The 17700-nt window shown below is 33.3% G+C and overlaps 2 protein-coding genes across 2 annotated transcripts; both read right to left on the bottom strand.

Annotated features, from left to right (window-relative positions):
- Positions 1–317: 317 nt before the first annotated feature.
- Positions 318–7171, bottom strand: LOC118048282 (protein argonaute MEL1). Its single transcript, XM_073409870.1, has 16 exons — positions 6812–7171; positions 5387–5589; positions 5102–5269; positions 4864–4997; positions 4663–4784; positions 4331–4431; positions 4024–4159; positions 3761–3877; positions 2854–3004; positions 2650–2771; positions 2427–2564; positions 2229–2332; positions 2082–2144; positions 1936–1999; positions 1708–1834; positions 318–955 (listed from the first exon to the last, which is right to left on the bottom strand). Exons 1-16 carry the CDS (start codon positions 7169–7171, stop codon positions 777–779), a joined length of 2289 nt encoding a protein of 762 aa, XP_073265971.1. The 3' UTR covers positions 318–776.
- Positions 7172–13702: 6531 nt separating this feature from the next.
- LOC118048185 (wall-associated receptor kinase-like 20) lies at positions 13703–16294 on the bottom strand. Its single transcript, XM_035057767.2, has one exon. The coding sequence runs from the start codon at positions 16147–16149 to the stop codon at positions 14212–14214; it is 1938 nt and encodes a 645-aa protein (XP_034913658.1). The 5' UTR covers positions 16150–16294; the 3' UTR covers positions 13703–14211.
- Between the last annotated feature and the right edge of the window lie 1406 nt (positions 16295–17700).

Here is a 17700-nt window from a genome sequence, read left to right as displayed (position 1 = left end):
TTGGTTACTTTAAAAAACTTAGCCTTACTGTCTTTGTCTTGAGATACATGCACTTGCACCATATGTAGAGGCGAAATTAGCGGGGGCTGGCAGGGGCGGGGTCCGCTGTAAGGAAAATCTTTTTTCAGCATTCCTCATTCAATAAATTAGACATTTAGCTTCAAAATTAAAAAAATTTAAATTCTCTCTCCGCATAAATGTTTTTCTTTAATTTGGCCCAACTAAACTAAAATTAATTGCTCCGCGGCCTCCGCCCCTGACCATAGAGATGGATATAAATAAATTATTGCATGTTAATTAACTACTCTTATGATTTATTTATTTTCTTTGAATCTTGGGGATTCCCATTCAATTAGGTAGGGTATCCTTATAGGTAATTTATTTTTCTTTGTATTAATATAATCAACATTTATGGCACCATTGTTTATATATGATCTCACGGTATTATGTTTTCTTTTAATATATCTGGATTTACCATTTTAATATTTATCATGCATTGTTCCAATAGTGGAAATGGCATCACAATGAATTAAGACGCGGTATTAGTTTTAAAAACTGAGGAATAAAATGAATTATAGTGTATTCTATAATAATATTGAGCTTGTATCAACACGTCTAGTAATAGAAAGTGCAGTTGGCTGGCTAGTAAGAGAAGGACCACCATATCAAGTTTCAGAGTTTAATTGAAACTTGTATCATAGAAGATGTAATAATACGAGGGAATGTCCAAAAGTTGATACACTTGTGTAATCAAAAGGTCTGAAAAAACCGAGGACTCAACAGTAAAACATAACATTCTTCACGTTGGGGCTGATGGCCGGAAGTGGGCGGACAGGGGCAGCTTCACTCCTCACAGGAGGTCCTGTGCCGCCGCCGCCACTATCAGATGCAATGTCCCCCTCTATGTAGTATCTTGCCCTGAATGCAGCCAAGTGTGCATAGTATGCAGGAGGAACTGCACATTCAGCATAACATGACACACTTTCAGAAACAAACGGATATGTTAGGCAAGAGACATCCTGTTTGAATGTAGAGGGGAAAAAAGAGATTAGGTCCAGAGATAGAAAGTGAAGAAGTTAAGGGGTTAGATACGAACCCACAGAAACAGAGCGGGTGCACCTCGCATACCTATGGCAGGTGAAAAATAAAAATAAATTAAACTGCTGCTTCAATATGAATAGAAAATGCACAGAACTTTATTCAACAGAGGTTCCAAGTGTTTAACCGTTGTTTTTATTATAACAATGTGGAAAGGATAGAAAATCGTACGTGTAGCACAGGTTGTTAGTCAACGTCTGCAGGCAATCAGCAGTGAATTTGTTCATGTCACACAACACATGATAATGCACCGGCCTGCTAGTCCCCTGAGTCAGGTGAAATCATGGTTGCATTCAATCTTTTAGTAAAAGCTTATGATAATTTACATTTAAACCTACCTGAATTCCTAGATGACTGCAAAGATAAAAGTCGTGCTCTGAAGGATGGCATATCTTTGTATCAACAACCGTTCCTAACAAGAGAAAAGATTTTAGAGAAAACTTGAGAAGGTTCAAATCACATCAGTGGCAAAACTCATTTTAGTGGACCCTGTTTCATTCCCCAAATTATGTAGTAACATTTAGTCTTGTCCTCTAGGACTTAGGTTCTCCAGTGAATCGGAAAGAATTTCCAATCCCACAAACAAAACAGAGCAATCATCATACGAACCAGGAAGGATGTTTCCACTCTTGTCTGTTTGGTTAGGATTTGTAGCAAAGAGCCGAGTATGGTGTCTCTTCTGCACTACAATAAAAGTAACTGGTGGCAAATAGTTTGGTTCCAGAGATGCACAAGCCTGATGAGAGCAGAAGCAGAAAATTAGAACCTCTTTGCAAGAATTGTCGATTACATTAAAAAAATAAAAATAAAATTGAACCTGGAATAAATCCTTCTCACCTTTCGGATAGCATCCATCTCGTACAGGAGAACTTGGTTGAACTGGCCCTCACTAACACCATCCCTTTCATATATTGAGAAAACTAGATTAGCAACTTGAAAAACAGACCTGCTATTTATCTCCTAAAATTTGGACAACCATGTACCTATAGAAAATTATTCTGCTAGGTTTCTGATGAGTTGTTCTTCTGAAAGCAATCATAAGTTCCCTGAAACATCAATAAAAAGGAGAAATTATAAAGCAGATGCCTCGGATAGAAGAACTTCTCAATTATGACATGTTCATTTCTTACCTGATCATTCCAGCAGAATCTTGAATAATCTCTTGACGATGTTTCTGAGCAGATACCAGGCCCCTGTATGTGGTTACTTCAGGCCAGTCCATTGATGCCACAATCTATAAGTTGACGAATCTTGAAGTGAAAATAAAAAAACCTTCATTGCATGCAAGAAGTGAAACAAATAAGAGGAAGAAACATGTTTTTGCTTACCGCAGCTATTGAAGGGCTAGAATCCTCCCCTGGTTGTGGATGGGTTACATCAGCACCAAAGATTATAGTTGGGGTGTCACTTAGAAGAGGTATTCTCCTATTCAGGGCGTCCTCTAATACTGTGTTTCGCCCTCCAGCCTATTGACGCAATTGATTGATAAGTAGAGAGTTGAACTTGCCACAGCGATTCAGAATATTAAACTGAGATTGTGATGGGACAAACCTTCACATTAATTTTCAGTGCAACATTTTCTAAGTATTGAGGACTACACTTTCTTGCTTGCTTGGGTTGACAGCATTGAGAAACTATCCCAAGTTCAGTTTCGCATACTCTTTTTATTGTGCCTTTGAAGCATGGAAGTAAAAGTGCATGGTCAGTAGAGAACGAATTATCTTCACCATTTCAGACGAGGGTTAAGTTTATTACCATAACTTCCACTGACATCAGGGAGAATGATAATTAAGATCTGAAGCTGTTTTCTTTCATTATTACACATGCTGTGAACTTCGGCCAATGTTTTCTCCAGCTGGTTAGGATAGCCAGACCGTATTGGGAATACAGGTGCAGGATTTATGACCTGAAAAGTACAAACACCCTTTTAGTGGTTTTTCAAAGTAACCGTTAAGTACATTAAGGAACGGTGCTCACCATCCCCTTGTTGTTGCACATGCCTACCAGGGCTCGACAAAAGCTAGCAGCCATTTGCTCACCAAGACTAGAGAAGTTGACACACATCCAAAAGTTCACTGTGGCCCCATTGAACAATTTCTGCATGGAAATAATAAAAGATGATCACGAGATGATCCACTCTAAAACGACAGAAATGCAAACTAGAAAACGTAAATAAAAGTAAGACAGCTGAAATGTTATTATACTATTAATTATTTTCCATCATGTCCCGAAAGTGGGAGCATAAATTCATTACTTACAGCATTAATCATGTTCCATTGCCCCACTCGTGGTCTTACAGTTCTAGCTTTTCCCAAATCATGGTACTTGAGCTGAGGAATCAAATCCAGAATGTGAAATGTTAAGGCCAGAGTTTGAGGGATCATAAAGCGTATTGGAAAGAGAGGCAAGACGTATAATTACCACTGGAGGTGGCAAGACTCTCGCATCGATGCAAGTCAGCTCCTTTTTGACACTGATTCCAAATTCTTTGGCTAGATCATCTTGTTCAACGTCATTAAAATGAACAATCTATTGCCAACATATGACTTGGATCATCATACCGTAAAAGGAAAGTTCTTGAAACTTCCACACAGCTCTAGAACTAAGATTAAATCAGCTAGAAGAAACAGAAACTAGAAGTGGGGGTGACAATCACAATCACCTGCTCAATACTATGTTCTCTCTCAACAGGGCGCCTGCAGGCCTCTCTCAATAAGGCTGTCACCTGCTTCTCATTCAACTTCTTTGAGTACCTTTGGCCTTCGATAATCTTGCAACACTGTATTGAAACAAGTAAACGGTGAGTATAGAGATAATAAATAGTAAGGCTTATCCTAGAGTGTGAAGGCGTAGACAGAGAAAGAGATGTTGTAATAATAAGTCAAACATAAGTGGTAAAGATAACCAAGGTAATATATAATAAACCTCCATAGGCAGGAATATTGGTCTTGAATCATTTCCTGATTGAAGAGCAGGCCAGGATGCAAAACGAAGCCTTATATTGTATTTTTCCAGGAAGTATTGGACAACTGATTTTTGTTTTCCATCTTCAGCAGCAAACCTGGAATGAATTAATCCAGTCAATATGCAAGGCTCTTTAGCCAAACAAAATGCATTCATGAGCAGAAAAAGGGAATGAAAGACGGTAGAATGAAGATGGCTACTAAACGAAATAGTGTGGAAATAATGTTGCATTACAAACTGAGAAAAACTTCGCTAAAGACAACCTTACCTTAGTTGGTTTGTTGCTGAAGGAGATATTCCAGTGATTTTGTAACGCTTCTCCTCTCCATGGGTAACTTTTACTCTGACTCCTCTCAAAGCTTTTTTCAACTGAAAGAAGTGAATGAAGAGAGGTTTTTGTGCCACGTCAAAAGAAAATCAAGTATAAATGCAGCACATCTAGGAAAGGGATATGCAGAGATCAAGCAGAAAAACTGTATTGGAGCGGTCTGAACTTTTATTCGGTCCATGTGTTTTGGAATACTCATTTACCACACGGTCAATTAACCACCTTAAATGAATGCCGCTAACTATGCAACACCGGGGGAGGGGGGGGGGTACCTTTGCTCGATCACTATCTGACAAAGGCCTGGTTGCTGCTCTAATTGGATCTCCTAAATTTAATAGTTTTGCAACAAAGTCAACAGCAAGAATCGGCTCGTAGAAGGCAGCGACTGATACATCTGCAAGCAAAGAATTAGATGTGCTTAGAAATGTTTCAGCTAGAAGTTCAAAGATGCATACAAGCCACAGATAATGTACCTATGTTAAGAGACATTCCCATCTGCGTTGGGCGTAGAGACTGGTAGAATCCCTTCCAGCATTCTATACCATTACCAATCTCATTTTGGCCACCCAGATCTGCTGTGAAAAAAGACCTCCCAACGATGGTGCAACTTCATTATGGAAGAAGATTGACATGGCAAAAGAAACCAATCATAGAATTCCACATTCAGCATTCAGCAATGAAACATCAATAAATAGACAGATTTATCTTTACTGATACTGAGACACTTGCTTGTTGGATGGTGATTCCCTTAGGACTACATCGAGTACTTGAATGGTATCATGCGGCGCACCCCTTTGTCTTCCCTGCAGGAACTCCTTGAGACGATAAAGGTCTGTTGTGGATGCCAACTTGATAGTGACTTTGAATTTCCTCTCTTTTCTGTTGTGCAGATATAAGGGTTACAATGCTGATTTGAATCACGTAGGAGTAGATGAACTGCTGGAAAACATAGAACCATGAAATATACATAAAAGTAAGTGAAGGAAGGGAATTCACTTCACAGATCCTTGATCATCTTTGTCTATAAGGGTAACAACAAAATCCTTTGAGGTGAATGTTAAAGGTCCAGCAGTGTAGAATCCCTTTCTTCCATCATAAGCAGGTTTTCTACTCTGGAAGTGTGTGCTATTCAAAGCAAGCAGCTCTCTCATTATTGCTCTGTTGACCCCTCGAGAAGCAACCTCAGGAGTTATAGAAACCTACACCACATACAATGTCCATGCTGTAAGATACAAACAGTAAAACTGAAACACCAAGAATTACAGGATCAACATTAGAAGAATCGGGAAAAAACTCATAAAACACAACAAAAGAAAATTAAAATAGGGATGAACATAAATAAGCCATATTCAAATCACAGCTAGCTTATCAAGCAATGAACAGAGCATGACAAAAGAAACAGTCCAAGTCTAAAAACCCAAAGAACACTCAACTCTTTCAGTTCTATTTAGGAAAAAAATAAAAATCAAGTGCCATTAAGCATTTTTTAAATCCCACATTTAAGGTTACTTTGAAGCAATGAAATGCTCTAATACCCAACCAAACAACAGAAATGGTAATTGGTTAATTATTTTGCAATACCTTTTGTATTCCCAACTTTTTCTTGGGAACCAAACAGCAGAACAAAGTGTTTACTAGCTAAGATTTGATAAGCATATTTGTGCAACCTATGAATTCAGGTTGGCGAACATCTTACAAACTATTACGCTGACCAAAAAAAAAAGGGTTAAACCCAAAATTGAAACGTTAAGTGCTCAACCTAACTAATTAAGCACACCCAGAGACAGATATTTGCATCGATGCTAGGTTAGCCACTGCTACAAAACTTTAAACCTGGAAAAATAAATCTTCCTTGCTCCTCAAACAAAGCAAGGAGGATATAGTTAAATGAGAGATGATAATCATATTTACCCGTTTAAATAAACAAACAAACAAACAAACAAATAAATAAAACAGAGAATTAATGGGTCTGAAATTAAGTTTGACGAGATTTTTTTGAAAAACAATTAGAAACTTCTTGAGTAAGATTTCTCGCATTTTGCTTTGTTTCTCTCTCCAAAACACGCACACCTTTTTTAAAAAAACAATTTAAAACAAAAACAGCTTCACAAGCCTTTTGTACAGCAAAAGAAAAAACATAACAAAACATTTCTAGTTGATGAAAACACCGAAATAAAAAAAAAATGAAAAGAAAAAAAATAATAGCGTTATTTTGTAACCTGCATTTATTTCGAAGTCCATAAAAAAAACAGAGTGACAAATAAAGAGCCAAACAAAGCATGTCTTCTCATAATAACTTTAAACACAAAAACTTCCTTGGATATTTTCCTTCATGCATTTTCTCGCGAACCAAACAGGAACTGAAATAATTAACAAAAAAAAAAGAAGAAAAGAGTAGAGAACAAAAAAAGTTAACATTACATCGTAGTGATGCAAGTCTCGATCAGCGAGCTCAACAAGAAAGTGGTTAGCTCTAATGAGACACCGGGATCCCACCGTACCGTGATCAGGTCTTTGAGCGAACTTCACAGAGGAAGCCGGTACGAGTTGCTGCTGCTGCTTCTGTTGTTGCGGTGCAGGAATAGCCGCTGGTTGAGTAGAAGCAGGTGGTTCAGTTTGAACACTGAGCCGCTCCATCTCACCACCGAGCTGGCTCACAGATGAGATAGAGCCGGCCTCGGACGAAGCCACGGGAGAAGGAAGTGGAGCTCCGCGTCCTCTGCCACGCCCTCCTCCTTGTGTAGGAGCAGGCAAGCCACCGCGTCGACCTCTCCCGTACATTGTTTTCGGTCAGAGTGCAAGTAAAGGACGTTTCCTATAATAAGGGGAGGTAGATGCTGGGTTTACGAGGGGAGAAATAATAAGAAATAAATCTTCAAGCAAGAAGGACTAATTTATAATTACCTTCGAGATTAAGGGGAGAAAAGAAATATACTCGTGGAGATGGCACTGGATCTGTAGAGTATAAAGCTAGGCCTTGGTTTATATGAGAGGCAACGCAGAGGTGCCTGGGGAGCCTGCTATGCGGTGGGTGATACAAGCATGAAATGAGGAAGAGGGCGGGAAGATGCAAGGGCGTGCATTGCTAATTAAAAAAAAGTAGTGGCATTTGGGTAATTATAAGAAAGACGAATAAGCATTCCATTTTGCTACACGAACGAAAAGAGAAGAAAAAAGAAAAGTCAGTTTAGCAGTACAGCAAGCATGCTCCCACCATTATTATAAGGTACATAACCATATCGGGATCACAGTAAGGGTCGGATAGAAAAAAACAAAATAACCTTTCTTGTTATATGTCTGATTTGTTGTTGCTCCTAAGCAAGAGAAATTCAAAAATCAAATTAATATATTAGAGTTTGTTAATATGACGCTACTTGTATTTTAAAATATTTTTTATTTAAAAATATATTAAAAAATTAAAAACTAAAATAATAAGAATTAAATTAAAAAATATAATACCATGAATTTTGATTGGAGGATGGAGTTAAAATCCAGAAATTGTTTATGGAAAGGGCCAAGAAAAAAAAATTTAAATCATAAAAATAAAAACTAAATTGAAAAATATAATATTTGTTAAATTGAGATTGAAAGATAAAATTAAAGATAAACAAAAATTTTATAAAAGAGTTAATAACAAAAATTAAAAATAAAAAAAAATAATAGCTAAATTAAGTTGCAACACCAACAAAAAAAAAGACTAAATTGTAATATTAGAAAAGAAAAGAAAAGAATTAAAAAAAAAGCTCAATAGTGACAAACTATACCACTAACACGAGTCACTTCACATAAAAAAAACACGACAAAAAGCTATTTTTTAATGTCAAGAGACACTATACACCCTACTTGAAGTGTACAAGCACCTGTCAATACGGCACATGCATGTTCTTATATACATATAGCTAAATACTAAATTGCCCTTGTAAAAGACAAAAAAAAAAATGTTGTAAAAAGATAGAAAAACCCTTTGACTTTAGTTTTGAAACTTTTGTTGTTAATGATATTTTCATCGTTTCACTATAACTTTTTATAAGTTTTTATATTTGGTAAAACACCAAATTGTCCCTCAGATAACATTATAATAACAAGAAAATAATTGCAAAAGTACAAAAATACCTCTTAAGGTCGGTTTTAATTTATTTTGCTTCAAATTATATTTTTATTATTTTATGGTGCAATTAAAACGAGAAAAAACCTATTTATCTGTTATCAATTTAGTAATGACTAATGGATTTTATGAAAAAAAAAATTAATGTCCCTGGAAGCAAGTGTTAATTTTTTTTTATGAAAAGCAAAACTATCATTTTATTGTTTTAATAAATAATATCCTAAGAGGTCGTTTGATGACATGGCTGCGAGTGAGCTTTACCTACAGCCACATATATTTTTGTTTGGTAAGAAAACAAAACCTGTCTTTTACTGGTAGGGCCCACTCAAATTTAAAATGAAACGGAGGTTTTGGAGACTTCTCCTGAAGGAAAAAAGTTGAAACAGTGGAGCCATGCTCCACTGTACAATGCGAGTGAATTTTAATTCACTCGCACTGTTCACTAAACTTAAATCAGAGTTTTTTTTTTAAATTTTGAAAAACCAAGAAAAGTTTTTTTTTTTCTGAAAAACCAGTGCAATTAAAAAAATCAGTGATTTCACTCGCACTATTCATGTGAACGTGAATAATATTTTTTTTATTTTTAAAAAAAATTAGTTTAAGGTGAATTAAATTTACTCAAACTGTAATCTCAATTTTATTCTTGATAATATTTTACCTAATTTTATTGCATGCTCAAAAAATCATGAAAACTGTAGTTTTTGTCAAATAAATTTTGCACATAATAAAATTGTAATTATTTTTAAAAAAATTGAGTTTTTGTTGAAAAACTAGTATTTAATATTATTTAATAACACTATATAAATTAGAAGGATATAGCATGATGACGTAGCATTTGTGGAATTTGATCGCAATTTCAATTATGTTCTTGCCGTGTCAGACCCAGTTAAAAAAAAATTCAGTTTTTATTTTTATTTTTATTTTTATTGTGTTTTATTCAAAAAATTAGAAGGAGATCACTTGATAATGTAACAAAAAATTCAGTTTTTGTTGTTGCATGCTTAAGAAACCATGAAAAATATAGTTATTGTTGGATAGATTTCGTATGTGATGACATTGTATATAGTTTAATGGAATAATAAAAAATATTTGATATCAATATTATTTATTTCATGATGTAATAATAGTAGTTAAATCTACAATATTTAAATTAAAAATATTTTTTAATTATTTTTAACCTCAATTTGAAAAGCATTTTTTTAACCAAACACATTAAACTATTTTTTGTTCAACCTCAATTTCAACGATAATTTTAACCAAACATATATTTTTTCAAACCAACCTTAACTAAAAGTATTTTTTATAACATAATTTTTTTAAAATCACAACCACAACAACAATCGTGATAGCAAATACACCCTAAGTCTGGAATTAGAATGTTTTTGGTATACAAATTAGGTTCTTTTAATTTGAACTTACTGTCTAGAGAGTTGTTTTAGCAATGAATTATTTTTAAGAAAAAAAATTTGAAAAATGCTGGATTAATTAGAGGTATGAACTTTTTTGTTTATATATAAGATATTTCTTTGTTACATAAATTGTTTAATTTCTAACACCTCTCAAGTATAACCAAGCTTCCAAGTTCTCGTTAAGAATCTCAAGAAAGACACGAAGAACTTTGACTTGGGATTTAGAAATAAAGATAATCTTAAAATTAAATTGTAATAAATTTTATTACAATTTAATAAATATATATCCATAATAAGTTCCAGTTGTGAAGCTGACAAGTGGGTTCATCAAGCAAAACACTTAAATTTAAGAGGTAATGAAAAATTCAATGCCTCTACTAATTCAAATTTTTTAATCAATCGACTCTACTCTAATATTTTTATTTATTTAAATGCATATATCTTCATTTTTGCTCACTCAAATGTTACTTTTGTTACCAATAAAATATTGGTCTAACATTTAACACATTGTTATATCCCTGTAAAGATAAGAATATAAATTTGATCCTTAGAAAACATATTTATTGGAAAAAACAACTATGAACTTCGAATGAAACTAGTCTCATCCTTTAAAAAGATATAAAGATATATGGGTAAGAACAAACAAAAAATTATTTACTTTGGTTTTTTTTATTTACATCTCTATTTTTTTAATAAAAAAATTAATAATTTTAAATTGTTGATGAAAAGTCTAATAAATAAACACGTATTAGTTTTATGGTGGAATATATTGTTACAAGAACAAATTTTAAAGATATGATGTTAGTTTTTTAAAATATTATATATATTTTTTTAAAAAATGTTCTTCTTTCTTCCTTGAATTACAGATCAAATTAAATTTTATTCCTCTCCACATCCCATTACTAATAGTTAATTATTTTTCTTTCCTTCCACTAACAATTTATCATTTAATTTATTAACATATATACTAAACATATCAAATTAACACCATCTCAGGTTATGCTTGATTTGGATGAAATTTTTGGGAGGTAGACGTTAAGGAGAGATGAAAACGTTAAAGATGTAAAAAGTATACAAGAGATAAAGTATTAACGATGTTTATAGGAGATGAAAAAAGTAAAAATAAAAACAGGAGTAATAGAGAGGGTGCAAATATAAACTATTTAAGTTGTTAATAATTATATATATAAAAATTAATTTACATTTATAAAAGGTTCGAAATGAGAAGCGAAAGAAAGAGAAAGAAAAAAAAATATTTTAGTATTAGATTAAAAAAATAATAAACATAAAAATCAATTTTGTTTACTTGTTTTATGAAGTATAGTTGCGGTTATTTTTCAAAATATTTTTCATGCTAAAATATATCAAAATAATTTTTTTATTTTTAAAAATTATTTTTAAAATCAATATATCAAAATGATTTAAAAAATATATCTATAAAATAAATTTTATTAAAATAAATTAAATTTTTATAAAATTTTTATGAAAATAATATATCTATATCACCTTCCAAAAGTATCTCATTTAGACATTACCCTCTTGAAACTAATTTCCCGTCCTACAAATTTTGTTTGTTAAATGCAAGCAAAGGTGGTGAAAGTTACCCTTATAACAGGTTAATTATATTTAGCAAGGTTAATGACGATCAAAATTTGCATGAATTATTAAAGGATAATAATGATCTCAAATTAATGTTTATAAAAAACTTAATCCCTTCACATTTTACTTTCAGAATCTTCACCGTATAAATTATAATTATAAAAGAAACTAAAATATTTGTGTTTTTAACTGTTCATTTACGGCAACTCCTCTGTCATTTCATTATTAATCATAGCCAATTATTTGTTTTATAGGTCCCTGAAATCTTTTTCATTTGGTCACAGATCTTTATTTCTTTGAAATAAGATTCTTTCAGGTTATATTGACAAATTTATTCTCTTTTATCTTCTTTGATTTTCATGTTCTTGTTCTTGTGTGTCGGTAAATATTTTGACATATTGAAATACAGATCAATTTTACAAAATAAATAAATTGTATATATTCTCTTAAAAATCAAATTAAAAGATAAGGAATCAAAATTGACATTTCCAAAAAAAGAAAAAAACTATTTGGTTTTTTTAGAAATTCTGATTTGGTCCCTCAAGTTTCACATTATTATTATTATTATTGCTGGATATAATGTCACAATTTCTCCATCACAGCTACAGAGCCCTCTGGTGGTAAATAAGGAATCCATGCCAAGGCTTTTTTGTTTTTTTTTTTTTTGAAAATGAGAACGCACTGAGGTATAATTAAAGACGAAAATGAAAGGTGGTAGAGGCACAAGAAGAGAATAAAAATTAAAAACTCATAGGCCCTCCCCATTAAGGGAACAAACATGCATCCTTCGTTCTCAATATCCTGCTGCTAAACACTCGAGAAAGAATTCACTTATTGTAACGACGGTCCATTATATATCAAAGAAAGTGTGCTTACCTATTAATTACATGATCTACACTCCCATCATGCTTAAGTAATTATTTATGTAACCATTGTTGTATTGACTCTCTTTTCATTGTTTGGCTTTGGCAATACTTGTTTATCCACTAATCCCTCCCCGCACTTGAGAAACGATGGTATTTTAAGCTTCATTTGTTTGTTGGAAAGTAAATTTTTTTTAAAATAAATTATTTTATGATCTTTGATAATATAATGAAAAATACGTTGGAAAAAGTGTTTGGTTATGTCATAAAAAATAAGTTGGAAAATAACTTATTCATGTTTTATTTTTTTGAAGTTTATTTAAATAATGAGAAATAAATCTTACAAATTAAAAAGTTGAATGAGAATGAAATCGAAAAAAATATAATTTCATAAATTAACTCAAATAAAATAAATAATAATCAAAATAATAGAGATCAAATCTAAAAAATAAAAAAATTGAAAGATGAAGAAATCAAAATAATAATAATTAAAATTTAATAAATTATTTCAAATAAAATAAGTAACAATCAAGAATGAGGACCAAATTTGATAGATAAAAAATTTCAATTGAAAAATGATAAGGAAAAAGCAAATAATAATTATAAAAATGAGGACCAAAGTTAATATAAAAATTAAATTCTAAGGGATAAAATTAAAAAACAAAATATATATAGCAATCAAAAGTTTAAAAATTAAATTTAATATAATAAGTAAATAATATGATATTTTTAAATTTTTAACAACTTTCAGAAAGTATTTTCCGCTCAAAATAAAAAGAAAATATTTTTCTGAAAACCAATCCAAATTTTTTTTTAATTGGAAAGTATTTTTCATTGATTAAAAAATATTTTTCTTTGATTAATTTTTTTAATGAAAAATAAATATAAAAAATTTTAAAAAATAATTTTTTTAAAAAATACTTTTCAAAAAACAAACTTAACCTTAGAAAATGATAGGACGTATAATTATTTGCACCAAGTATGTAAAAAACAACTTTGCTTTTGACTCGTACCCAATTCCTTTTCTTTTTCTCCTTTTTTGAGGATGACTGATTATATACCACCTTCTGTCTTTTACTCTTTAACCAAGTTGTGGTCCTTATGCCAATTGGAATTCCCGAAGACTACAGTACTGTGTGGATGTTAATGGGAGCACACGTATAACCAGTTTAACCTAGAAATAATAATAATAATAAGATAAAAACAATTCTTGAGTTTTGAGAACCAACATCTATAGACATCAAGAAGCAACTACCAGTCTGCTTGGCCATTAAATTATATGCCATATTCTAATTAGTTAGTTAGGTTTTTTTTTTTAAAAAAAATAATCAAATCCCCTCTTATCATGTGCTTTATTTATAAGAGATCTCAAGAACTTGAGTACTCCACATAAAATCAAAAGGGTAAACTGAAGAAAAAGGAAAAAAAAAAAAAAAAAAGGTTCCCCATTCAGGAGTTACTAACTAGTGAAGTTTTATTGCAAGTAATGATTTCCCATTTGAAAAGGAGATGTCTGCTTTTTTCTCCTGCTAAATTCCAACAGATTCCAATTAGCTAGTGCATATCTGGAAGACCTTGTCTTCTGGATCATTTCATGCTTTTTACACAAAGCAAGCATCCGATCCCTCTGTGTGTTTTATTTCCCTTCATATCTTTCCACCCGCTCAGATGCATCCTTGGAATCAATTTATTGATTGGTTTCATTCTCTTGCCATCATTTCGACCACCTCCTGATCATATCCACACCTTTTTCTTTACTATATATGAATATTCAAAGACCAATATATGCAACAATAGCAGCATATTCTCATAGTCAATTACCCTGAAAAGCATGCATTTCAATCCTCATAATTCAGAACCTTGACTAATTTCCTCTAGCTCTAACTTGACCATGCGTTCAAGTTGTTGAACAACCTCTCTCATGCTAGGCCTGTCTGCTTTCTTCTCCCTCAGACAGGCGAAGGCGAGCTCTGAGAAAAGTTCTACACTGCTCAGTACATCACTTGATGGCTCCGTGCCAATTAGCCGTTGATCGACAACCTCCATGATTGCACCTTTTTTGGCTGCCTGGCTCACATAGATAGCTAGGTTTACATCATCTTGATCTCGTGAGAAGTCGATGGCCTTTTGAGAAGTGAGAAGCTCTAACAGCACAACCCCATAACTATAAACATCACTTTTGTCAGTCAACTGGTAGTTTCGATAGTACTCAGGATCCAAGTAACCTAATGTTCCTTGAGCACAAGTCGAAACATGGCTCAGCCCTGGACGAGCCAGTCTAGAGAGCCCAAAATCTGAGACTTTAGCGTTGAACTCGTCATCTAGTAGTATATTTGTTGACTTGACATCTCTGTGATAGATGGGAGTGTAGGTCCCGGAATGCAAATAGGCCAACGCTTCAGCAGTTTGCCACGCAATTCTCAACCTCTCTCTCCAACCCAGAGAGTTACTGGAGCAATTTCCATGTAAATGATCATAGAGAGTACCATTAGAAATGTATTCATAGATCATCAAAGGCTGCTCACCTTCCACACAGCAACCCAAGAGTCTAACCAAGTTCTTGTGATTGACTTGTGAAAGTATTCCGACTTCGTTGAGTACTTGTTGGGTGCTCTTGAGGTTTCCGACTTTAGCTGACTTAACAGCCACCACAGTTCCATCTTGAAGCTCACCTTTATAGACTTCTCCAAATCCACCACTCCCCAAAATCCTATCTTGCGAGAAACCATTTGTTGCTTTCTTCACCTCTTTCAACTGGAACATCCTAGCATTTTTCCCACTATCACTTGATTTTAACATGTCTTCTCTTGCCTTGTCTAACTTTGCTTGATTAAAACGTTTTGAGGACTTGCGTACAGTTATTAAAACTATTATTGCTCCAAAAGAGATAAAGCAGATTACCCCTATTGAAACCTCTAAACCCAGGAGGCCGGCAGCTTTCGATTTATGCTTGTTTCTCAAGCAAGTTCCACGAACATGGTCCCAGTAATAGCCCCTGTTACAAAGGCAGCGAGAGAGGCCACTCCTTCCAGCAGGTGAACACTTTGAGGGTCCAGAACAATCAAGCTTGGAGTTACAGATAGGTTCTGGCGGAGAAGCCCATTGAATTTCTAGTCCCTCTTCCCATTGACTAGCTGGCTTTTCAGGATCCAAATTTAGGATGCTTCTAAAGGCTTTACAACCTGAATCGTGAAGGCGAATCCTGTATGCTGAGGGCATTCCGCCTGCAACAAAGGTGCAGCAGGGGCTGAGATCAGGACTGCCGGCACACTTAAGCGCTCGGTTTTTGTCAACGTGTCCTGAGCTCTCCAAGTAGCGATGACAGAGACTAGAAGGAGTGCAATTGAGAGGAGCGAGCAAGAGACGAGGTGAACAGTTGTAAAGAAAGATAGTGTTAGAGAAAGTGAGATTAAAAGGGAGTGTCTGGTTTAATCTCAGGCCCTCGCTCACTACCATGTCTTGAGTAACACATGCACTAGAAGCCGGCACCCATGGTGATGGTTGCACCACCATGCGCTGGAATGAGCCCATGATCCTCAGTACAAGGTAAGAACTTCCATTCATGGCATCAAAATAAAGTTTCTGAGAATGGGAATCGCAGCGAAGATGATAGTTTGGATCTCCACAGGTTGAATGTGTGCTCAAAGGATATGGAACTTGTATTGAACCACAGTTGGGACAAGTCTTCTGAGAAGAACAAAAACAACTAAGGAGAAGCAGGAAACAGAAACAGCTAACAATGAAATTAGGATGGGTTGCAAAAGGTTGATCAGCTGTGATCATCTTTTTTGAGCGTGGAGATGAATTGAAGAGCTGGAATCAGAGAAGCTGTGTGGTACAAGGAGGAAGGTAGGATTGAGGCTAAATAAATAGAAGGCAAAGAAAAAAAACAGAATAAAGTGGTTGAAAGGACATTTTGGAGAGAGGCTGCAAGAGAAGAATCTATGTGCAAAACACATCAACTTTATAAATTTATTGGACTGTTTGATTCCTCCTATGATGTGTTGCGTAGTAGGTTTGGAATTTTCTAGCCTTTTATGCTTCTATATAATGAAAGCTTTCGCTAGAAAAAGGTTCCATATTATAGTCTTGTTGCCCTTCACGTTTTCTTCTTCTTCTCATTCTTTCAATTTCAAATGGTCCAGCACTATCATATTTAATTAAACTAGAAATTCCACTACATTTTTATCACCTTAATTAGCCATATCATGCGAACACAAGTACTAACTGACCCGCACAACATGGAAAAACTATAGAAGGGTTACATGCTTCAACACAATTTTAGGAGTTTCCCATGTCATTGACCTTGCTAAAATTAAGGAACTGGTCAATTTGGTTTCAGGAGAGATTTTCCCAAAAGAAAATGTTAGAATGCTAGAAATGTTGTTTGCCATAAGTTAGCTATATTACTTCTTCATCTTTTTTGGCATTTCAATATAATTAAATTAGAGAACTAATTTTCTATAGGGAAAATCTCAATTTAAATTCAAACCTATATATTTGTTCTCGATTTTGATTCCAAACTTGTGAATTTTTGTCAATTAGGTCCCAAATGTTTCCTACATTTGTCAATAATGTCCTTTTGTCAATTTCTTTTTAAGAGTTTATGTCCAATGTACATATTTTATTCACCAAAATGGTACTAATTTAAACAAAATTTGACATGTTCATGAAGATTAAGTATTTTTGGTCTAATATGTATATTTATACACTAAAACAATATTGATTTGATAAAAAAAAAAAGTTATTCAACCTTACGATTTTCAAACACTTGAACCTAACTGATAAAATTCATAAATATGAAACTTAGTTGGGAATGAGAATATAGGTTTTGGACTATTGTGACAAATATTGGTATGTTGTTTACACATATAGTGTATAATCCTAGATCATTAATGTCCCACGTTTATGTTGCGGGTCGGACTAATTTTGTTTTTTTATGTAAAAAAAAAACTTTAGCATTTTTAATGTGTTTTTTAGCAAAATAAAGAATTTAAACTATATGAAGATTGATCTGATATAATCTAGTCAACTTGATAAGTCCACAAACAAATCGACAACCAATAAAAATATAGTTTAACTAAAAAAAAATCAAGACAACTTTTTTTAAATATTGAAACAATAACATAAATTTGATTCTTCTAATATTTTAGTCCATTGATTTAATTGATGTTTTAAGCTTAAATTATATATTACAATTTATAGTAGGTTTTGGGATAATTTATTGAGTCAAAATCCTAACTCTAATTAAGCTCAACCCATTAAAATTAGCAAAATAAGGTCAACATATAGATTTCTGTAATATCTACAAAACATTTAACCCAATATGATATA

This window comes from Populus alba, chromosome 6 (genome assembly GCF_005239225.2).
Source record: "Populus alba chromosome 6, ASM523922v2, whole genome shotgun sequence".
Classification (NCBI taxonomy): domain Eukaryota; kingdom Viridiplantae; phylum Streptophyta; class Magnoliopsida; order Malpighiales; family Salicaceae; genus Populus; species Populus alba.
The sequence above is the reverse complement of the archived record's forward strand: the minus strand, read 5'-3'. Positions and strand labels throughout refer to the sequence as shown.